The 22,953-nt window shown below is 53.3% G+C and overlaps 4 protein-coding genes across 4 annotated transcripts; 1 reads left to right on the forward strand and 3 right to left on the reverse strand.

Annotated features, from left to right (window-relative positions):
- Positions 1–2,899: 2,899 nt before the first annotated feature.
- Positions 2,900–4,721, reverse strand: NCS57_01253100 (Clr5 domain-containing protein; the record flags this gene model as incomplete). Its single annotated transcript, XM_053062203.1, has 2 exons — positions 2,900–4,370; positions 4,501–4,721. The coding sequence occupies 2 exons, from the start codon at positions 4,719–4,721 to the stop codon at positions 2,900–2,902; spliced, it is 1,692 nt and encodes a 563-aa protein (XP_052908731.1).
- A 1,526-nt stretch (positions 4,722–6,247) lies between these two features.
- NCS57_01253200 (C2H2-type domain-containing protein) lies at positions 6,248–9,690 on the reverse strand (the record flags this gene model as incomplete). The annotated part of the gene is made up of 5 exons (XM_053062204.1): positions 6,248–7,068; positions 7,118–7,620; positions 7,674–9,431; positions 9,483–9,628; positions 9,679–9,690. The coding sequence occupies 5 exons, from the start codon at positions 9,688–9,690 to the stop codon at positions 6,248–6,250; spliced, it is 3,240 nt and encodes a 1,079-aa protein (XP_052908732.1).
- Positions 9,691–11,189: 1,499 nt separating this feature from the next.
- On the forward strand, positions 11,190–12,861 carry NCS57_01253300 (DNA primase large subunit; the record flags this gene model as incomplete). The annotated part of the gene is made up of 4 exons (XM_053062205.1): positions 11,190–11,379; positions 11,430–11,971; positions 12,020–12,627; positions 12,699–12,861. 4 exons carry the CDS (start codon positions 11,190–11,192, stop codon positions 12,859–12,861), a joined length of 1,503 nt encoding a protein of 500 aa, XP_052908733.1.
- A 4,621-nt stretch (positions 12,862–17,482) lies between these two features.
- On the reverse strand, positions 17,483–17,761 carry NCS57_01253400 (uncharacterized protein; the record flags this gene model as incomplete). Its single annotated transcript, XM_053062206.1, has 1 exon — positions 17,483–17,761. One exon carries the CDS (start codon positions 17,759–17,761, stop codon positions 17,483–17,485), a length of 279 nt encoding a protein of 92 aa, XP_052908734.1.
- Between the last annotated feature and the right edge of the window lie 5,192 nt (positions 17,762–22,953).

Raw genomic sequence — 22,953 nt, forward strand, 5'->3', positions numbered from 1 at the left:
GAATAAACATTGGCTAGCTTGTCTTGACATGTCGCCGATGCCAAAGGTTAATCTGGAGGCTGGTGATGGGACGGCTCGAAGTGTAACTGACACTGTTAGGCCGATACTCGTAAACTGTCCAGCTAGAAAACGTCGCATCCTAGTCTTCCGAATAGGCCGAGAGATCTTGCTGTTAATGGCTTGATATCCCGGACTGCCAAACCCCAACCTCGTCATCACGTCTTGGGCGATTAAGATGGCTTGGTCTCGATCCGCGGCGTCTAACGTGCAAGCCTCAGCATAGAATGTCTCACCTTCTCATCAATCTCATCAATTGGCGCTCTTCGGTTGCGCCGAGCCTTGATAATGGCAGGCTTCCTAACTATGCCTCCACTATATGATGCGCAAGTATACGGCGATCATGCAGCCTTCCGCAACCTAATCGTGCAGAAACCTGCTTCACTCGTGACAATCAGGTCCAGAGAAGACATTGCTCCTGAAATGATCGTAATTAGTTCGTGTCTCAATAGTGACAGCGTTCAAGTCCTGATGCACATCTAGGAATGGGTATAGTAGTTCTTCTGGCTACAAGTGTCAAGTTGTTCATTTATGCAATCCGTCTCTTGCCGTCGCCGCTTGAGAAGCGTGCCATTCGCACTTGACGAGTTCAATAAACCCATCTAGAACCGTTCCGAACTGCCATCAAGATTGCAAGTATGAGCTTGAGTAGCCCGACGGCGGGCTAGACTGTCGTTTCCATTCGCGTGACATAAGTTTGGGTTTCCTCTCACAAGGAATGAAGACCGTGTGTATGTGCTACGGCATCATCCCACAAGAGGCAGGCTGTTTGCTGTCCACGAACTACTTCTCGTCAGCTGTCACACCTATTGTCCCCAGCAAGGCACAGAACTTGGCTCTACCGATTCGGCCATCTTGTAAATGATCGCGATAAGCAACCGGAGTCGAGGATTGGTGTCCCTGACATGGATTTCTACATAGGTACCTACATATCTGGTTGCTATACTGCATTGATATGATGCTTGTTTTTTGCGCACCACTAATGCTTGGTTATTATGTCTAGCACCCTGTCTCTGTGAGAGGAGGAGCAACTCTCACAATACTGCACCAACTCTCAGGTCTAGTGAACATTAGTATCTAGGTAGTTGCACAGGGGGCATGGCCGATATGCGAGTTGATCTGCTTTGGGCATCCGGCGTGACGCTGTGTTTCAATGCAGTCGGCCCCTGTTGGATCTCCAGGGGAAGCACAAAGAGATACTTATTTGGTGTTGCGATGCGGCTTTGAGATGAGAATGAAAGGCCATGTTTTTGGTTGCTGTGTCGCACACGTTCTCTGTCTCAAGGCTGACTTATGGTGGAATCCAAGAACAAGGACTAAATCCTACAGGTGGCATCGAGGCTCTGGGCTCAATCTCACTTTCAGGTTACTTATGAGGCTCGCTACGAGAGGTATAAGGATAGGTCAACTGTGTGTTAAGAACAACCCCAAGTCAAGTCAAGGGGCAGGGAAAGGGCGTGATGGACGATTCCATCAAGCAGAGACGGCAACGCGCTCTCAAGATACTATTGAGCTGAGCGCATCTCTTCTCAGATATGGAGAGTTTGTTGAGCACAGTAGCAAAAGCACAATCGTGAACATCATATTAGCAATTAGATTGGTACAATGCGATACGCTTCTCGTGCCTGCTGGTTATAGTCAACAGGCCTGGTTATAACTATCGTGTTTTTGCTATAACTATAATGTTTGGATTATAACCACGGCACTTCGGTTATAAGCGTCATGTCTCATTCCTCGTTGTGAAGTATCATGACGGCGCTCAAGAGGGCATCGGCCACATTGGCAAAAAAACACAGTGATTATGGATGCTGGCACCGAAACTCGATTACTTAAGGCGTCGCAAAGGTCTCAGTGGTAGCTATGTTATAACTACCATGCGTTGGTCACAACTGCCATATCGCAGCCATAACCACCGCATCTGAGTTATACCCGTCGGGTCTTGTTATAACTAACATGCTAAGGTTATAACATTGATACTTCAGTTATACATGGGTTATAACCATTGTATCTTGGCTATAACTCTCTTACCTTGGTTATAACTGCCATGTCTTCAACGCGCATCACGGCCACACACAGCCTGTCTCGGCAGACCAGCTTCATCAGGAACACCTCAGACCATCCAGCAGTACGGTCGCGTGCTGCAAGGCGCACGTGCTGCTTACAAGATGGCGGCATAAACATATGTCGTCTCAGTTGGTGACCAACCTCGTGTTCAGTCGATAACTACACCTCTCTACCTGCATGAGAAGAGTACCTTTGGAGATCATCCTCTGTCAATCAGGCGAATCACGACACCAAGGGACCCATCGACACATCCCAAAATAGACAATTCAAAGTCATTATTCGACCACGGCATCTGTCTAATCTCTCTCCTGTCCGCTCTCTTGCAGACAACGGTCCGATTCCTTCAAACAAGAGAACAAGTGGCGAAAAATACAGGACCGCAATATGATGCCTCTTTAGTCCAAAGCTGAGGAATCAAAGCCTCCTTTACGCAGGGGCCAGGTTGATCCTCCGGTCCGTATTTTCCTTTCAGCTCTGTGGCTGTGTAGATTCCCCAACGCTCTCTTTTTTTGTTCTCTCATCCGTGTGTTTGCTGACCTTTCGTGTTCTCTTCGTCCCTGTTCGGGATGGTCGTGTTTCCTTGGCGTAATACATAATAATCCGTTCGTGGTCGCGTCACGGCTTCAACAGCCGCCCCAAGTATATACAAGAAAAAGAGGAGAAATCGCCTCGTCAAAGAAAATCCATGAGTTTCTTTAAAAACAACATGTTGTAATATGTGATGAATAAGCGGGCCACGCAAGCGAAGCGAGCTGGCTAGCTATGTAAGCTGCAAGCATCAGGTCAAGCTTATTAGAGGTCTCCCATTTGGTACCGCGTCACTCTGGCCCCATAACCAATCAGGGGTCTGCTGACCGGAGCAGCTGGAACCGTCGAGGGGGCTGAGCAGCGCGGTAGATACCTCGGGCTGGTCGTTGGTCTTGTCCATTGGGTAGGGGAGGCTTGCAAAGGTGCTCGAGTCCTTTGCGAATGCTGATAATCGGCCCAGGCGATAGTGATGTAACCGCCGCGCCTCCTCAAGGTCCCCCTGCTTGTGCAGTGCCGTCTCCAGGTTGGCGAGACACGTCTCGAGCAAGCGCTCGTCGCCGTCAGGTGTGCCCAGGAGTCGCATTGCTTCTCGGTACCAGTGGACAGCAGAGGAAAGGTCGCCCATGCGGTAGCTGTAGTTGCCCAGCTGGATATCCACCACGGCCTGTTGGTCATCGTCCATGTCGTATTCTTTGAGGTTCTGGAGGCATTGAATGGCCTCGTCGTTCCTCCCTTCAGCGCTCTTCACTGTGCACTGGATGGTGGTTTGGGTAATCGCAATCTCGGATAGCCAGCTATGACGTTTCCCAGTCGCATCCATCTTTGCTCGATATCGCGTGGCTACTTCTAATGACTCGGCCTCTTTGTTGTTGCTGACTAGACAGTCAATATGGTCGCCGTATAATGTTGTGGTCAATAAATTTGCTGGTCCTATTCGTTCCTCCAGGTCTGGCACGAGGGAAGCGTAGAGTCGTGTCGCAAGCTCGTAGAATTCCGAGAACTCTTGGGATCCTAGAATCTGCCATATCCGGGACATTGGGTTGTTTTGGCCGAGGATGACGGGCACCATTCCAGCGACGTAGCTCATGACGAGCTTGGTGAGGTCCTTTTGGTGATGTCGATTGAGGTACCATACGAGGCAGATTGTGCGAACGACGAAGATGGGGCTCTCTGAGCCTATCAACACCCTGAGTGACTCAAAGGCCGGGCTCAGGACCTGTGTGATGGATACATCGTCATACCGCATCATGGATCGGTTGACGAGGCTAAATAGTGTTATGACGCGCTCGAATAGCTCTTCGCCCTGGTCCCTCGATTTCCGGCTGACGCAGTAGACGTTGTGTTCGTGTTTCCAGGTGCCGCTGGAAAAGGACGCATCGACGTAATTTCTAAACAGGCCCAGGACCTGCTCGACGCGGAGAGTCTCCGGAGGCGGCGGTAATGACGGACTCGGGGCGGGTGATGGTGTTCGGCAGTTGACCTCTATGTGAGTATTGACGTTGGGCAGTTCGCCAGCACGGAAGCGAGCTACCAGTCCTGGATTCCGTCGGATGTAGCGATTAATGTTGTCGAGGTCGACCTTTTGGCCTCGGATGGTGAACTCGGAAGCCTTGCCTTGGGCGTCTCGCTCCGTCTTGATGATGAGGATGGCCAGGACCTCGTCGCTCTTGAGCTTCTTGTCAAGCCCCCACTTCCATATCCTCGACTTGTACATCTTGACGCTGGAAGGCAGGTCAGCCAGTCAATCCAATGCAATTTACCGTGAGGACGGATAGAATAGCAAGCAAGACCCGGCCAGTGAGGGTCACGTAGAAGCAAGCAAGCAAGCAAGGAAAGAAGGCGTTGACGCACGTCGCAGTGAAGCCGTGTTCACGCTGGAGGATCTCCATGACCTCTTTGAGCGGGCGCTTCTCCTCCTGATACAGGCGGGTGATGATGGGCCTCTTCTTCTCCCACTCTGAGCTCGGAATCCGCTTCCCGGGGGCAGAGCGCGGTGTGCTCATGTCGGTATCGTCAGAGTCTCCCGGAGTCGGCCTGCGCCTCGCCGAGAAGACGGTGGAGGAAGCCATCATTGGGGGCTAGATCATTGCCCTCAGTAAGCAAGAGGATTTGAAGGCGCAGGGATAGAAGGGGGTTATAAAGGCTGAGTAGCTGCTGCTGCTGCTTATCAGATGAGGTGGATTGCTGCGACCACCAAGAAGGATCCGTTACTGGGTCTGAAGCTGAATGAATGAGGGCGAGGGAGGGGGAACGTCATATAATACGAGGATGAAGGAAGCATGAAGGAAAAAGGACTCGATGACCCAGCAAAAGTGCGACCATGACCCAATAAGCTTGGTCGCCTTGACGCCTAGAGACAGGGACCCTGTTCCTCCAGCCTCAGCCCAGCGAGGCAGCCGGAAGGGCTCTCTGCAGACGGCCCCTCCATCATGGATGGATGGACCCATCCTGGTACAACAAGGACGATCAGCTGGGGTGGGGGCCGTTTTTGCTGTTGTTGTTGTCTCGCGAGGTGATGTATCTGGGCCAGGGTCTGGCAAGTCTGGGTCCATCTGCATCGACAGATCTCAAGAGACAACTCAACGTGGACCCAATGTTGACATCCAAGTTGCATTGTCCATTGGGCCGACATTAGACATGCTGTACTGATGCCCCGTCGCTCCGTCCCCGTCCCTGGCGCGTCTTACATGTTCAAGGTGAGTGGAGGGAATAAATGATGGATGGCTGCAGAGAAACAGGCCCATCCATCCATCCTCCATCTCATCTCTCAGGACATGTTTCAGCGCCCGTTCTGTACCGTGCTCTAGGCCATTCAGCCCTATGGCAAGTCACGCATTTCCGCACCAACGTCCCCTGCGGCTGCAGCAAAAGTGCCCGTCCACGACCCGACTGCGGGCGACTCGGTGGAGGCCCATGGGGCCATGGCGCGGTGGAGATGGCGGAGCTGGTACCCGACCGACGGACTTGACGAGACTGGACAGGGTTCTTCTCCGTGCCATACCCTCCTTGAAGCTCTGTCTGGTGTCTTTTCCCGCCGACTTTCAGTGCGTCATGTCATGTCTTCAACGTCTCTAGCCGCCGCAGCCTCAGGTTCCCTCCCCCTCCATCCAATCCAATCCATAGCTCCCGTTCTCCTCCCGCGCGGGCGCTCTAGACTCGGACCGTCGATGGCGTCAGGCAACAGAAACCTTGAGGTCACTTGCATGTGGCAATCGAAGCTAGAGCTCCAAACCAAAGCTAAAAAGGCCTGCGAAATGTATCAATTCGAAATGCCTACCTGCAGGCAGATTGTGATCCTTGTCTCTCACACCCAGATCTCCCCAACTCTTGTCAGTAGCTTTGGGACAAGGTCCTTAGTTCCGGGGCAGTGCTCAAGCTAGCCTCTTGCATTGAGGCCACCAACGTGAATGCGTCGCATTGAAAGAATTGACGTCTTGATTGTACTGGCTGTCCAAGGTATTGCCAAAAATCGACAAGAAAAACACACAATCGCTGTGTATTCATAACGCATCTAGCGTTAGATGCCCCAAAATTAACTTCCTAGAACGCCCAAGGGTATACCCAATCATTACATAAGTCGTTACTCCATCGATCTCTTTCATCGACGGGCTCTTGAAGGATTGTATTTGCAGCGGTCCTCCTCATGCCGCTGTCGGTACCAGTATGAGCTGAGCGACTTGGTGCATCCCAAAGTTTGATAGCTGCAAGGATATGTCGACTTTTCTCCGAACCGACAACCCTCCCTGATGTGTTTGTTACGGTTGCTCACGCTCGAAAATGTCTTTTCACATTGAGGGCAGCTGGGCTTCCTCTTGGTCGTAGTCGTGGTCGTTGGGGGTGTTGTACCAGCGGACGAGTCGCTGACCGGCAAAGGAGACTCCAGATGTTGAGTCTCCTGGCTCTGAGGTTCCTGCGTTTGAGCTTGGAAATCAAGGTGATAACTCCCAAAGGCCTGGGGGTCGACGCCCAGGAATTCGGGGTCCTGGAAGTCAAGGAATCCAAGGCCCTGGAAGTCGAGGTCGTCCGGTGTCTCGCCTAAACCCAATGTATCCAACGTTTCCGCCGGCGGCAAGACAGTAGTCGCCGCCGTCATCGCCGGTGGCGCACCTGAGATGGAACTTGTAATGGCCTCGGTGGAGTCCGTTGGTGAGCGAAACCCTGCTAGGCTCGCCAAATTCGATGTCATGGGGGTCATCGACGGCAGCCGAGTCCGCTTCTCACTCGCCTTCCGCATCTCCAGTATGTACCGGCTTACAGAGTTCTTGACGGGTGAGTCCATGCCAATGCCGGAATCATACGAGAACTCATCCTCAGACTTCAGGCTAAGAAATTCTTCCACCATCGCGCGGGATTGGTTATCAACTGAGAGTGGCGATGCAACAGACTGCGGCTGGTCATCTTCCAGGGTATGCTGGGTCGCTACCCAACTGTTAGTGTCATCAGTGAAAGAGAAGAACTTGAGACTTACACGATGCTGCTGCGAGAAATACTGTAAAGGCCACCGATTCAAGTAATATGGCCACGCTGGCATGAACAGGCTTTCCGTCTGATGATTCGGGCAGCATTGAGTCTCTGTGATAAGCTGGCGCATCAAAGAAATCCTCTATGCGGATAGACGTCTTCCACAATCCCTCCAGGTCAGGAGATTGAGGCCGACCATCCTGCAAATCCTCAACGCTTTGTGGAGTGCTGTTTTCTTGAATTCGCTTGAGGCGCCTCGGATGCTTCTCGTGAGTCTTCATTTGTCGCTGGATCGACTCTAATCGAATGCCACGCGACACTGTCCCAGTTGGCTCCAAAGTTTTACAAGAGACAAGCTCCCTTATCATGTTGCCAAATCTAGGCTTGCAAGTGTTCGAAATTGAGATGGGAATGGTGTCGATGTTCCAAGCAGCGCAAGCAATCTTGTCAAACAAGGCCATTTCAACTTGAGTGAGACCACTCCTCCAACGCCATAGATCAGCGACAAATCTAAATACAGTGTTAGTGAAAGGATAAAGAAATTGAGTAAGATGGTTTCTTACTGAGATATAAGGCCTTCCTCCTGAGAAATTTGGCAGACCAGAGCATCCGCCACCAAGAGGCTGGCGAGAGTCTCGGCGAGACCGCAGGGTGCTAGGTTATTCATGATCTTGCGGAGAGATCCGAGTCCCAATTTCCAGGCACTATGAGTATCGGCACATCGACTCGATATCTCTAGATACTCGTGTTGATTGATGCAGTTACCGCAGACACTACCCACGATCTGACACCGCCGTTCAAGCCGCACCAGAGAGGCGCGCCCAGACTTGTGACGCTTTCTGTAGCTCTTAGTGTGGCCTATGAATAGAGGGACATCCCTAGGCCGTGCGGGTATCGGTAGCGGCTTATCCATCTGACCGAAGCCATGCGGACTGGCGAGCGTAGAGACACAGACCCCAGTTGGTGACGGCAAAGCAGGAGAGAAGGCTGAAAGTGGGTTCATGACTTCTTCGACTGGGGTAGGCAGACTTGAGTACGTGGCAGGCGTGAAGACGGAAGCAGTAGCCATCGCGGGAGAGTCGGTTGCAGTAATGGATGCAAAACTCTCCCATGGTGGTTGAGCCTCAAGACCCCAACTATGCGCCGCGTAGCTGATACTAGATAGACTCGCATCTCCAATAGGTGATAGAGGAACTGGTGACGAGTTGATCCAGGACAAGTCCTGCTGTGGCAGCTCAAGAAGCCTTTCCGATAGACTCTGTGGGGGATACCTGTTCACCATCGGGCCATACCCAGCCTTCATCTGGGGAGTATCGCTGAGAGTCTGCATGATAGTCGGCAACCCCACCTCGGCGGCAAGGTGAACGGCCTGTGTCATACGTCCACAATATATGGGAGACTGTTTGAACATCTGGATCATTTCGGAGCGATTCCACAGGACTGCAGCTAGGAGCGGTGTTAAGACGCGGTCAACGCCCGCTTCAAGGTCGTCCGCAATGTACCCTTCAAAGGTTGTTTCTTCAACCACCATGGCTTGAACTGTAGGGTAATGGCCGAGACGAATAGCGACACAAAACGGATCGTATGTTATGTCGGGGTAGTCAGGATCAGGCACATCCACTGCCGTCGGTCTTGTGCGGTCGATGAGATCCAGCAGGTACTGGTAGATATCGAAGAAGTCCTTGTCGAGGAGTTGCCGAAGGAGATCAGAGTTGAAAAACACCTCGATCTCTCTGGACCTAAGGAGGGGCTCGCAAAATGCGACCAGATCACCAAGGTTGCCCTCCATCGCAAGCTGGTAAATTCTGTAATTCTGGCTTTTCAGGTATTCTTCCTTTTGATGTTCAGATGATTGACCGATACGGTGGCAGATCTCTAGATCAGCCAAGCCAAGGTCGATGCATCTCTCGCGGATGGCATGGATGTGTGTGCTGGAGAGAATACCCTGCTCTCGAAGGGATGCAAGGTCGAGGCCATCATAGAGGGCACGCTCCAACAGGAGGTCATTGACCAGCATTTCCAGTTCCTTGGTCGTATCGCTGTAAGGTTCCCACATGGACAAGTAGGCAGCCTCGGCCTTCAAGTCAGCATAGTGCTTGACAACTGTGTTGAAGTCGAGGGCTAGCTCAAATGGTTTGACCTTGACCTCGGGAATGGCGCGTGCAATCGCGCGCTTCAGATCTCTCCCATGCACGGCTATCGTAGTCGTCTTTGTCACCCTATTCTTCTCAACGATGAAAGCGAGAGTAGGCATGTCGCATCGTGAACCGACTGTGACATACTTACCGGAGCCGGAGGACACGGCTTGGTAGATGTGACCACTGACTTGTTAGCATTGAGGAGGAAGCCCTGGGAGAACCTAGCCTCTATACTTTTGAAATATTTCGATATAGCCCATGTACGGTCCCTCATCTTCTGGAAAAGGGCGAGTCCCACGAGCCGCCCCTCCGAGGCGGCTTCTCTTGAGGGGGATATCGATGGGGTCGGACATGGCCGGGTTCAGCCTGTGCCACCAGCACTAACAAAAGGCGCTGGAGGAAGGGGTCTGCAAGCGCGTCGTCTTTCAACCAGGAGGACCATGGCCGTAGGCCTCAAAAAAACCGACGTAACAATATCGTGATGGTGTAATCTTTCCTGGCGCAAGCTGGATGAAATGAAGTGAAATAAAGGGAGCTGGGTTTGAAGGCTCGGGTTTGAGCGGGGGAAGAAGGTCCGACCGAGAGAATTTAGGAATCGGCCCCAAGTCATGCGGGCCCTGCAAACACATGGGTAAGACGACGAGTGACAATGACTGCAGAATGGTTCGCGAGGCATCCAAGAACCCAAATAGAGTTAATATGAGAAATCTTGGATATCATCTTCTCTGCGTCAATCGTTATCGTATATCTCTGCTATGCGCAACTTCGATTCTCTCCCGCTACAGGAAGGGCATTGTCTTTTGTACCCAGAGTTGTACCAGTAGACGCCCGAGTCCCAGAGTGAATAATCGGTATCGGTCCAGTCCTGTGTACTCATCTTCCGCAGAACGTCGCTCCAATATCCCTTTCGTTTTGGGTGATATCTGCTGCAATCGAGACACCAGCTCCAGGCGCGACTCACCCGACCCCGAGAATCAACAGGCCGGAACCGCTGTAGCAAATCCTCCGTCAGGGAGCACGAGCATCTATTTCCCTTGGGGTTTGGTGGTTCTGAGCTCCAGCGAGAGACGTGATGATCGCGATCAGGCACTCGTAGATGGAACAGTTTGGAGGCAGCGAGCATCCTCTTACAGGACAACGCAAGCATAACTCGGTCGATGGGCTGGGCATGCTGGGAGATTTGTACAAGTATCTCAGGGGGAAGCTTGAAAAGTAAACACGAGCTGGAATCAGTCTGGCCAGATAGCTAGCGATACATGGTAAGCCTTGAGCAGGAAGAAGGGGGAGCAGAAGTACGCACAGCTGGAGGGATTCTGAAAGGAACCATGTATGAACATGTTGCTGGTTCCTGTGGCCTTGATCTGTTCCGGAGCTGAGGTGGCATTTATGAGACAGACTGACGAAAAGACCAGTCTTGTTGTATTGAAAACCCAGAAGCTATGTGGTGACGAGATGAAGTTGTGAATTTGTCGCTGAGGTCATGACGCCTCAGGACGCAACCGAAAGGCGCCCACTAAGACACCTTCTGAATGATCCTCTAGGACCCAGAGATGGATATTTCGAGACTGAACACCGAAAACAAGATTAATCATAGTTAAACACGACTGCCCTCTATAAAATTCTGAATAACAGCCCATATTCTATATCTCAATGCTTTGCCAAGCAACCTCTCCAGTCAGTGATCATGGTCCGCCTACTCGCGTCCCCTGGGGAACCGTGATGGATCCCTGAGGCGAGATCCACAGCAAATGGGGCGCTGGAGAGCAGCATTTAGCGCCTGATGATTGGCCCACGGGCTCTTAAACACGGCCCCACCTCGCGACGCCAGACGCGTAAAGTCGCGTCTCCCACTTTACGCTCCCCGTCATCTCCCTGGCATCCACGCCAGAATTTCACCTTGTGACATTTCTCATAGCAACGCTCGACGAAGACGACGACAACATGTTGCGGCAAGACTTCAACCGAATCGACCCCAAGAGGCGGAATGTCGTTGACTACCGCAAGAAGCAGTTTGCTACACCACAGTACAAGGATCTCGACTATCCTCATCGCCTCAACTTTTACGCGGACCCTCCCACGGCAGACATTACGCTTGAGCAGTTTGAGCAATGGGCCATCGACAGACTTCGAGGCAAGTTCTTTACCTGTGAAGTGAATTGCTTCGTCTCTAACACCAGGTAGTCCTCGCCGAGCTCGAAGCATGCTCGTTCCGCAACAAGTCCCCCGCCGAGACGGCTACGCACATGAAGCCCATCCTCAAGAAGTATCTGAACCTTGAGGCCAACAGCTCAGGCTCGGGCAAGATTTTCGCGCAACGACAAAAAGATCACTACAGCCACTTTATCCTCCGCCTAGCTTTTGCGTCCACAGAAGACCTGCGACGCCGATTCACCCGTGTCGAGACGATGCTTTTCCGTCTCCGACTCAACGATGACGATCTTGCCGAACGATCAGCATTTGTGAAGACCCTAGGCCTGGACTGGTGCGAGGATGTGACAGAGGATGAGAGGAGGGAGTACGCTGCCGAGTTGGCCGCATTCAACAGCGGCAGGAAGGGAGATGCCGAAGACGATTCTTGGTTCAAGGTGGACTGGGAGCGAGTCCCCGAGTTGATCGAGAGCCGGAGGGTCTTTTTGAAGGCTGGCAAGGCATTCGTGCCAGGACGTGAACAGACTGGTATGGTCATTGGGGAGTTCAGCTCACGGCTAGAACGCCAACTCGAGGTAAATTTGGCCCGTCCTCCCTTTTTGATGGGATGCTGATTTTGGTAGTTGACTGCTCGTGCGCTGCCCCGACTCGACGAAGACGATCGCCTGACCCCTATCCTTAACCATCTTTCCAAGAACTTTATCACTCCAGACTCGGCGTACTCGTCCAACACAGCCGCCGTGCCGGGTGCTCATATCAGCGCTGCCAATATCGACAACCTTTCTCAACACTTCCCGGCTTGCATGTCCCATCTGCATCGCTCCCTGCGCCGTGATGCCCACCTGAAGCATTTCGGTCGTCTACAATACGGCCTCTTCCTCAAGGGCATTGGTCTCAATCTGGAGGAGTCTCTCATGTTCTGGAGAAGCAGCTTCCACAAGATTACCGACGATACCTTCAACAAGGACTACCGGTACAATGTTCGTCACATATATGGCGACGTTGGTGGTGATTCCAACCGGAGGGGAGGCGGATACAGCCCGTTCAGTTGCCAAAAGATTCTCACTGAGCATCCGCCAGGCCCCGGCGAAGCTCACGGATGTCCGTACAGGCACTTTAGCATGGAGAACCTCACAGCGCTGGTGCAAAGCATGGGCGTGAATGATCGATCCGTGATTCAGGGTATCAAGGATGATAAGGACAAGCAAAAGTATCACATGGCGTGTAACCGGTAAGCATCTAACCCCTCGACGCGTTCTTTACCAGACGGGTCTTGGTCCGGACTTTTACTAACTATCACAGTGTCTTCGAACACCTACACAAGGCAGAGATGAAGAAGGCCAAGGATGAAGGTGTCATGACCCAAAACCAACTCGAGACAATGGTGCATCCCAATGAGTACTTTAAGCGCAGTTTCTTGCTCAAGAACCTGGGCAAAGAGACGGATGTGAACATGGAGGGTTGAAGCACGGACGAGTTATGTCATGAACATCATATGTTGGATCAGGGTCACTCGCAAGCCGCGGTATATGGTAATTCTCGGATGGGATGGGACGGAACATGTAGGAATATGACGGAGCACGGCGTTGGAGGACATGGTTGATACAGCCGGTGTATTCAACCGTCGAATAGCAATGAAGATGGCATCGGTATACGAATTGGAACATTTCTAGAAGCGAGATAGCAAATAAGCTGCTGACCGCCAAGTCTGACGGCGTGTATTCAGCACTAAGACGAATATGACCTATCCCACGTCACCACGAAACGGCTCTGACATCTCATCACCGCCTACCTACGCGGCCTGCCTCGCTCGCACGCCTCACCAGCTCAAGTTCACCGTTTTATCTGACCGGCCCCCCTGTCGACAAACGGTTCCAACCAAAGCAAACTCACACCCGCGGCCGCCCTGTTTCCCGCGTCGATGCAACGTAGAGCAAGCAAGCCTTGTCGCAGGGGGGCGTGTAGAAGGGTTTCGTTCTGCACGATGAGGTCAGCACACGGGATGACGACAGAGGGGAGTAAGTGAGCAAGAAACCAGGGGTCTTGTCTTGGCCTCTTTTTTTAGGGACCTTCCTGTGTTGGGAGGGACGGAATGAGGGTATTCAGACACAAGGATGCAACGGGAGAAATTGGCGCATGCACGGTTTGTGTGTTTACATCCATGTACTGGGAATTACGCGGAGAATATGACGCTTTTTCGATGGAGCCTCGATATCGCGGGTTGCAGAGAGTTTGAAGATCAGACTCTGGGTCGCCATGTCGATTCTTTGATGATCTCCCGCTCATCCATGCTCCACACGTTGTCAAGCTGCCTTCAAGGGCTTAGAAGCTCTTTCACGACATCACATCAAGACTTTTAACGTCAAAAGAAGGGATGCTGTCAACAGCTGTCAGAAAAGTGAAAAAACCCTTTGCACATGAAGAACCCTCAAGCTAGTTCATTCTAACGTCATGGACACGTTAGCCCTTTTTTCTTTCCAAATCGACGCTACCGGCGCCTGTGCCCGTCCCGTTATGACATCGTCATGCAGCGTTGTAAGCAACGCCGTGTGCTGTGCCAAGACAAGAGTCGGGGCCGGGGTGGTTGATGGGGGTGGTTGGGGGAGACTGGGATATTTTAATGCACGCAAAAGGTGCAGTGCAGTGCGCAGTTACATCTTCACCGGGAGGGTCCGTTACGGTGGGAACGGAAACGGTCCTACACAGACGGAACCTCAAGTTTGAGCTTTCGTCAGAACTGATGTGGTGGTGAGTGTCGCTTTCTCGGGGGGTTCGGCAAGTGAGATCACCGTGGAGAGTCTCGGCATCGCTTATCGTGACGGACGACTCGGGGACTCGGAGCAAGGCCGGTGAGGCAGCCGGCGGTGGCCTTCACCGGACAAGTCAAATCACAACTCAAAATGCAAAATGCATTGGATGGCTGGCTGATGAGAGTTGCAGCACCATGTCTTTGCCTGTTGTTGCTCTCTGAAACCCCATCCTTAAAAATGAGACATGCATTTATCTCACCTACCTACTCGTACTCCCCGGCTTGCCAAGCTGCGGCACTGCACCTTGGCTGGCGGCCCACCACCCTCTCCGACAAGAGACACAAGATTCACGGCGCAGCAGCATCAGCCGTAACAAAGGCAGCAGCATTTCTTCACAATCTTTCCAATGAACGGTGGCCTCGGCACAGGGCCTGGTATTCGTATCTGCGGGACACACCCTTGTATCTGACTGCTATTTTGGTTCGAGTTTTGACCTTACTCTGCTAATAAACCGGGGCGGTTAAAACGGCTGGGCAGGGGTTACAGGGAGAGAGAGGGAAATTGAAACGAAACATGACATAAGGGCGCTCCATCAGGGCTACTGTGGTCAAGCAAGAAAAGCTTGGCAGGGCTTTGGATGGCTTTGGATACCGCCCATATGACAGAATTGCAGCTATCATGGAATTGGATGAATGTCACTGTTGCAGTCTTGTAGCTTCGGTGCCTCGGTCTTCCGGCGCGCCGTCTTGCCAGCCACCGCCGCCACGGACGACGCCCGCTTCTTGACTGACTATTCACATTCCGGAGCTGGGGAGGGATGAGGAGGTGAAAGGATAACGGCAATCTGGCCGAGTCCCCCTCTTTCACGAAATCCCACTCCAGCTGAATGGGCTTTTGTGAGATTCCCAGTGCGAAAAAAAAAGCCCTCTCGCTTACACGAGTACAGCCTAGCTTGCTTCTGCATGGCGGCAAAAATGCCACCGTGAGGCCTTTTAGACTCTACGCCACCATTTCTTTGTCATCGCGGTCATGGTTGTTTGGATTGGGGAGGAGTTGATGCTTGAGGATACAGAGGTGCAGATGACCTGCGTCTTGACCTCTCTACTGCTACTGTACCGTAGTATTGCTTGTTGGTTGCTGCCGCTTTTCCCCCGTCCCCGCGCGCGGAGCAGAGCTTCTCCCGAAAAAAGATGGCGCCTGGCTAGGTGACAATGGCTTGCAGCGGCGCGGCAACGGTCTCTATCGCCCTCTAGCTGCTGCACACAGGATCCAAGGATATGATGCACGTTTTGACTTTTGGCGAGAGGGGGGAAAGTCCAGCTGTTTGCTTGCAGTTGGGGTTTGAAGGAGGGAGACAAGCTTCCCCGCCAAGGGTGTTTTGGCTTTTGTAAGTTGATGTGATGAGAGTAGTAGATTGGCATATCGTCCTGGTGATGCTTGACCACTGTCCAATGACATGCGCCAGAGCCATATCATGAACTTGCAACGTTTCCGTACTTGCCTCAGTCTAGACCGCCAGTCACGAAAGAAAGGGATAGAGTCAAACTCAAGATCCACCATCCAGACCGAAACCAGCATCAACAAAAAAGTAAACTCGGTCCAAGTGGAGAAAAGGCGGGACAAAAGCCAAACCTGGGGGAGGAGAGACACACAAGGCACACGCAAAAATAAAGGAGGTCAGGGCAAAAGAAGGAGGGTTTTCATGTCTCCATCCCCATTCCCACTCTGGGCCAGCAAATTTGCTTTTAGTCCCCCCGTCGTTGAGTTGGCATTTTTCGTTTGTTTTTTCGTGTGAATTAGCTGGACTTTCTCTCCACTTCAGGCCTCTGTCTTAATTTGCCCTCCCTGCTGAAGCCAAAGAGGAGCCCGCGACGTCAGCGGCTGGCCCTGGAGACTAGGATCGGGTGTCCGCGAGACAGCGAGTCCAGGCTGCGTCTTGGGCTGCAGTTGAAGTTGACGAATTTCTCATTGGCTCAGACCAGGCAGAGGAGAGCAAGAGACGCCGTTGGGTAGAAAAAATAGAATCCCTGACCCTTGCTGGGCGTCTGCGGCTAGCGATGCGACAGGGCGGTCCGTACGTAGCGCGGAGGGAGAGACGTTGAAGCCAATATGGCAGACCTACCTGGTCAGGTGTCAGAACATCCAGGGCATCCATCGTGAGAAGGGTAAGGGCTTTAACTTGGGCCGAGGTGGACAAGGGGATCACGGAAGCGAGGAAGCACGGTTCAACGGCAAATAGTGGATGAGAACATGGCATGATATGAAGCAAGTTTTTTAATTCAGTGAACTGTCCAATTGGAGACGCCGAATGGCCATCCCATTGCTATGTATGTGTCCATTGCATCTGTGCCAGGCACCAGGCCGTGGTTCACGATGGATGCACAGCCCCATGCCCAGAGTAAAAAAAGAAGACATATCCGAAGCGCCCGACGGGAATAGACAGGGTATTTGACAACAAGAAAGGTGGGTATACAAGAGAAGAATATTGATTGAAGCATTGAAACTCCATCCAACGAGAATGAAAAAGATACATGAAAGTCGTGAGGGGGAATAGTATAACAAACACAAAGGTGTCTCTCCTGAGTAGGAGATTCTCTTTGTGAGGGGTTGATTGCCCAAGAGTCAGTGATGCTCCGCGGGGTTTCGTCCTGCCCAAGCCAGGCCGGCTGAGCCATGTGCCATGGGTGGTAAGGGAGTTGCTGATCCGGGAGCTGACGAGGCCCTTGATCCCGGACATGCCGCGCCCAATCATGAGGGTTCGCCTGAAGCTCAGCCCAAGGCGGGCGCGCGCGTGCATCTCTCTCCCCTCCCCTGCGGCGCATCAGATGTGTTGCGCGCGCACACAGTCAATCCAGATAGGTGACCGGGCTTGTGACCCTGTCATGTCCGGTTATACCCATTGTGTCGCGGGAAAAAGAGGTTGGGGTTCTTGTGTTGCTGCTCGGCGTCCATTTGCCGAATCCGTCCAGGGTGCAATTTGTGATTTGACCGATAGATGTAGCCATGTGCCTTGTTGCCATGTGTCGGGACCGAAGGATTGCCTAGAGCGATGGGGGGATGCCATTCATCATGGAGGATGACGGCTGGCGTTGAAGGGTTGCATGCGCGGCATTGTGTTGGTCGAGCTGGTATCCCTTGCGCCGATGGTGGGAAAAGAGGTTGTTGGAGATGGAATTGTTGTTTTTGGCATCCGGTATCGCGTGTATTGGGGATGCCTCGAGATGTCATGTCGCAATTGTTCCCTCCACCCCAAGATCCATCATGATGATTTAAACGTATTCGAGAGTCCACTGTGAGTGAAGCTGTTCGGGAGGATGGTGTTCCCCTTGGCGCCGTTTACTTGTATCCGACCATCTTTGCGCAGCGTTCGCAGTAGTAGAGGTTATGGGCGATGCGGACCATGCCCATGGAGGAGAGGTCGTCGGTGCTGGTAGCCTCTACGGACCGGGCGCATCGCATGCAGCGGAGCACCTCGACCGAGGCGATGGGGAGCTGTACTGAGTCCATGCTGTGTCTGTAGCCGGTGGACGAGACGTCAGAGTCGGAGGAGGATGGTGTTGATGATGTTGAGCTGGAAGAACCAAAGTGGTGACCGGAAGGTCTGGAGGAGGACATGGCCGATGTATTATAGATATTTCGAAACTGACCAGGGTGGAGGGCGGACCAGGACCTTTTTGTCTTTCTTGGGTGGATGGGGATGCGCTGGCTTTGTGCTTCGCCTTGGGGGCAGGACGTGGTTTGGTTTGAGCGATGAACAAGGGTGGTGTGCGAGTGTGTTCCCTGGGGTGCCTTGGAAACTCTGGAGCCTTGAAAACAAAGAGAGGCACAAGAACACAGGAGTCAAGGGGGGCGTGTGCGATGTCTCTCTCCGTTAACCGCGTAAATTGAGCAGGGCGAGCAACCAGCACGGTTCTGCAGGTGGCTGAGGCTTAGTCTGGTTGGTCGCAGCAGGGGGGGGGTCTGTCTGGCGGGCTGCTGGGCTGAAGGATGTTGTTTTGTAATTCTGGTTGCTGCTTGTGTCCGGGAAGATTGAAGGGTCCTTGGTTGGTGCGAGCTTCTTCTTGTTGATTCCTGGGGGAGACCGTCGTATTAAAAGTAGAGGGTTGGTTGGTGGAGGGGAAGAAAAAGGTTCTGGACGCGATGGCGGTCTTGGGGCGGAATCAACTCTAATAAGGAACTTTTTTCGTTTCTCCTTTACGGGATGAACGGACGAGACGGGAAACTGGGCAAAAATAGCACCGTCTCGGCCTTGTTCGTTCGGTTTTTGGGGTGTGGCCTAGAGTCCAAGATACGGCGCTGGGCTGGCTACGTAGTCGCCCAGCCCAGATCGACGATGGCACACGGAGGTGTCGAGGAAGAGCGGCGCGCCGTGGAGTAGGGATCGGCAGCGGGTCAATGTCTTGAGCAGCTCAAGCAAGGCCCCATGGGCTGCTGGAAAAAAAAGGCACACACACGCCCCCCCTTCCGAGTCCAAGCCGGTGCTCCTCCGAGGGATGAACGAGCAGCATGTCACGGCATCATCCTCCGAACCAAAAGCAAAGTACGGGGTGGGCAAGCGTATTCTCGGATCAATTGGCACGGCCAGAGATGGCTTTTCCTTCGCCCAGGTTGCATGCGTCCTTAGCTCAAGTCCTACGAAGAGCTTGGGAGCTTCGTTCACTGGGGGCCTTGGAACTTGGCGGGCAGGGCGGGCTGCCGACCTTTCCCATCTCCACGGCTGTCTGGTTTTCTGGGGGTGTGTGCCAAGGCCCAAAGGGAGAAACGGAACGGGGAGGGGTGTGGAGGATGGGGACTTGGCCGATGCAACGTCAAGCTCTTGGGGCCAGGCGAAGCCCGTCTTCTGAACCCCAACATTGGTCCGTCGCTCCGTAACCCTCCCTCTGGGCAAAGGGCTGGCGCTCCGTTTTGGCCAAGGGCCGCGTATTCGCCGTATGCGATCAACGGGGCTCAGACTTTACGGCGTATGTAACCTGGGGGGATGGAGAGGGCGAGAGAGTGGTGCCTGTAACACCGTCCCTTGTGCTTTGCTGGCGTTTCCGATTTTACAAGACGTCTCCAATTTTCGCCCGCCCCCTTGTGAAGCTGTAAACCATGTCGTGTAGACGAAAAATGCAATTTGGCGTCGTCTTGTTGGCGCTTCTCATCTCGCTGGAACCATCCGCTTGTCTCGGATGCCTCTCACGGAACCAAAAGCTCACATTGCTGACGACGACGGAGCATGGATGGGTTGCTCACAAGGCGGCAGCGAAACATGCATGTGCTGTTGCAATGGACGGCCTTGTCGCCGGGGATGCGACGGCAGCTGCTTCGATGCCGTGCTCCGACCTTTCCTATGTCCGTCTAATCCGGACGGGCTCCTCGGCATGCGGATGCTTCCTGTCAGCGACCGGCACAAAGCTTAATGCTTCGCTTCGCTTCTTGGGTTCTTTTTGTTGTCACTTTGTTGCTCCGGTGCTGGTACTGTAGGTGCGGGCGGGATGTCCCTTGTTCAGCTAATCGCCGGGTGCTTCATGTTGCTCTGCCTCATCTTGATGATGTGTCCCGTGCTCAAACTTGACTTTATCTTTTCGTCCGTGCTGCCCTCTGTATCACCTTTGTTTCTGTGGCTTGGACCCTGATGAGTTGTTCCCTTGTTGCTCTGGCAAGGTGACTCAAAGGTTCGCCCTGTCAAGCTTTCAAATCAAAGCAAAACCCCGGACAATTGTCCAGCCCAGCTAGGCACGCGCGCAAAGGGCCGACAGGGATAATTAAAAAAGAATCACCGAGCCGAGTCAGATTTATCCAACCGGGATGCGTGTTGATGCGCTGCGAGGATAGGATGCCTCAAAGGACCGACATTTCGGCCTCTCTGGAGTAGAGTTCAGTTCGGCATTGACGCTTCAGCCGCCGGCCGGTAGACCTACTCGGTCTCGCATTTCCCAGCCATGAGTGATGAATGAATCAAGACGCTCGCGTCCAGCGGCAAGCAGATGCATACCCGAGGCGTGGTGAGCCCTGGCAGGGACGCAGATGACGGCGGATCCTCTATGGGGTTTCTCTGCCCTGAGGACTTCCACGCCTATCGCGGGCCATTGCCAACAGACAGACGCAGAAACGAGGAATTCTGCTGCCGCGGTGGACGCCGTTTGTCCATTGGATTGACGATACTTGCTGTCTCCCTGCCGTCTTGTTCAACAGGGTCGGCAGAGCTTCTATTGGGTGCCCAAGACTAAATTGCCTGTTGCAAAGAGGACTCGGGAATCCCAACGAGGGAATCCATCGAATGGAGGTGCGTTTCAAGCGCTGTGGTCGTCACTTACAAGCCTCCATCCTTCAGAGCCTGCACTCCAGACCAGAAGACGCCAGCACGTTCCACCGAGGAGCCCAGCTGGACGAACAAAGCCACCATGACAGCCATGCGATCCGAGCTCCAGGGGACCAAATGGACCAACAGGGGAACTGCCCGCGCCTTTCGACGGGGCGCCCTCGCCTGTGGATTGTGGATGGATGGTGTCCGGCCTCTCGGGTCAGCTCAATACTGCGGCGCTGCTCATGGGATCCGAGACTGCTTCGATATTGCTGATGGTGATGATGTTGCTGATGTTCCTGCTGCATTGTGCTGCCGGTGTTGCGCATGAGGTGCTGCGCAGCGCATACCATGCCCAGGCACGTACCCGTCAGCCGCGATAACCTATTCGAAATGAAGCTGTCAGGAATCAAAGGTCCCCTGCCCTTGCAAGATGAGGCCTGAACCGGTCAGTTGGGCTGCCTCTATACTTTTTCATCACGCTCGCTTGCCCAAGCACAAATCCACGCCGGATCTGGTGTTGACCGAGTCTGCTAGTTGATGCTCTGATGCCTGATCTCTGTTGTCTGCGGGCCATGATGGAAATTGCATGATACACGCACATCCCTTGGATCCCCCCGGCCTCTTGGCTGGCTAGGCGTGACTCACATGACCCTTGGGCTCAAAGTGATTGCAGCTGGATGTGCCCCGCCCCGTTTATGCCATTTTACTCTTTTACTTCATATTCATATTCAACTAGGGCAAGGGCTGAACGGAGTCAGCGAACGGAGCCAGCTGAAAACCCAGGACGGACAGAGCAACCAAGCAAGGTCCTTCCGTTCCGGTGTTTGAGGTGTGGCCCAGAGAGGCTTAGCGCCATCGGCCACTCCTGATGGCCCTGCCAATTTCCGATTCCAACACGCATTGCAGAACCAGCAAGAAAGCAAGCTTCGGTTTGTTACTGTTCCAGTCGGAGCTCTTCCAGACTGATCCAGCTCTGCTGCTGCGCCGTTTCAACGTCAAGTTGAAGTCAGTCTGTGCCTGATACGCGTCTACGTACACGCGGTTTCACGAGCGGTCACCGTTCCTTGTTTCAGTACCCGTCGTGGGTCGTCCGTCTGACGTTTTCCGAATACCTTCCATCGAAGCATGACAACACCAAAATGACCAGATTCTTGCGTCTGGTGCCATCTGCAACAAAGAGCTTGAATGCAGAAGCCGGTTTTACTGAGCTGAGCATTGACAGTCCGGCAGACCCCAAAGTTTATGATATGGTCTGTTACATTCTGCTAATCTCGATCCGTGATGGCTTCACTGCCCTTGATTGGACTGCTCTGGGTGCAACGGTGGTGCCAAGACCAGAGTGTCCGTCAGGTCCACGGACTTTTGTCTCGAAGTCGTCATCCATCCCGCCATTTGGACTGGAGCAGCATGGCTACGGACGGCATCACGGGCTCAATGGCATGGCCCGGAGCAATCCCGACTTACACCGGCAGCACGCAAGCCCGTCGACCGTCTGCAGCCCATCACGTCCGATCGCACCGGCGCTGCGTCATCCCGGTCCGTCTCCTATCACGCCGTGAATGGGCACTTGCCCTGATTCCTGTCCTGCTACCAAATGATGCAATCCTATATCATGGCTGCTGCACTGGTGCCAAGATCCCATCTTATCTCGACACCGGGCAGCGCCCATCACAGCCAATCCGGGTAACCAGGCTGACGTCGCTGGCGCCCTCTCACTTACGCAACCCACGTGCCAGTTCTCCTTTCCTTCGCCTTGCCAGGTTGGAAACCCCTTTGATCAGCTGGCGCGAGAAAGGATCGCCGTACCCTTGGTCTGGGTTGGCGGGAGCGCTTGTGAGACCCGGTGTGTCGGCTGCTGGCTCAACACTTTACTTGGTGCTTGGTACCGATGAGCAGGACGAGCGGTGGGGATCGTGGGAGGCGATTCTCCAGGGACAGGCCCGTCAATCAAAGGAAAACTGATGAACGATTGACGATGTGACAGGCCGGCCTCTGTTTGATCTTCGTCTCATCCCAGAGGCCCAGCATCGAGACAGTCTAGCTAGATACACCACGCGCTACGTCGTATCTCGATCCCCATCGTCGATGATCCCCCGTCCGTTGGTTGTGCTCCGTCTTTCTGCCTTGCGGACCGTTTTAAACTGGAACAATTGGGTTTGCTGGGCTGAAAGGGATGCATCAAAAGACACAAAACGGCGCCCTGTTGGATTCGCACCCACAATTTCCCCATGTGCCCTTCAGACACCCCCTCACCGTCAATAAAATATCCATCACTGATCAATTCTCCCTTGGGCTGGCGATTCTCCCCTTTTTCGCTCAGAACCCTTCATCCAGATCGATCGCGAACATGATTTCCGTGGGGTCTTCGTCAAGTGATGGATTCGGATCGAGATCAGCGCCATCGGCCGAGATCCCCTGCCAAACCTTCGATGGCCGTCCGTTATCTCTCCCGAGTCGCAGCACTCAATGGCCCAATAGGTCGAGGGCCAGCATTAACTTTGCCACTCCGCGTCGCGTC

Source organism: Fusarium keratoplasticum, chromosome 10 (genome assembly GCF_025433545.1).
Source record: "Fusarium keratoplasticum isolate Fu6.1 chromosome 10, whole genome shotgun sequence".
Classification (NCBI taxonomy): domain Eukaryota; kingdom Fungi; phylum Ascomycota; class Sordariomycetes; order Hypocreales; family Nectriaceae; genus Fusarium; species Fusarium keratoplasticum.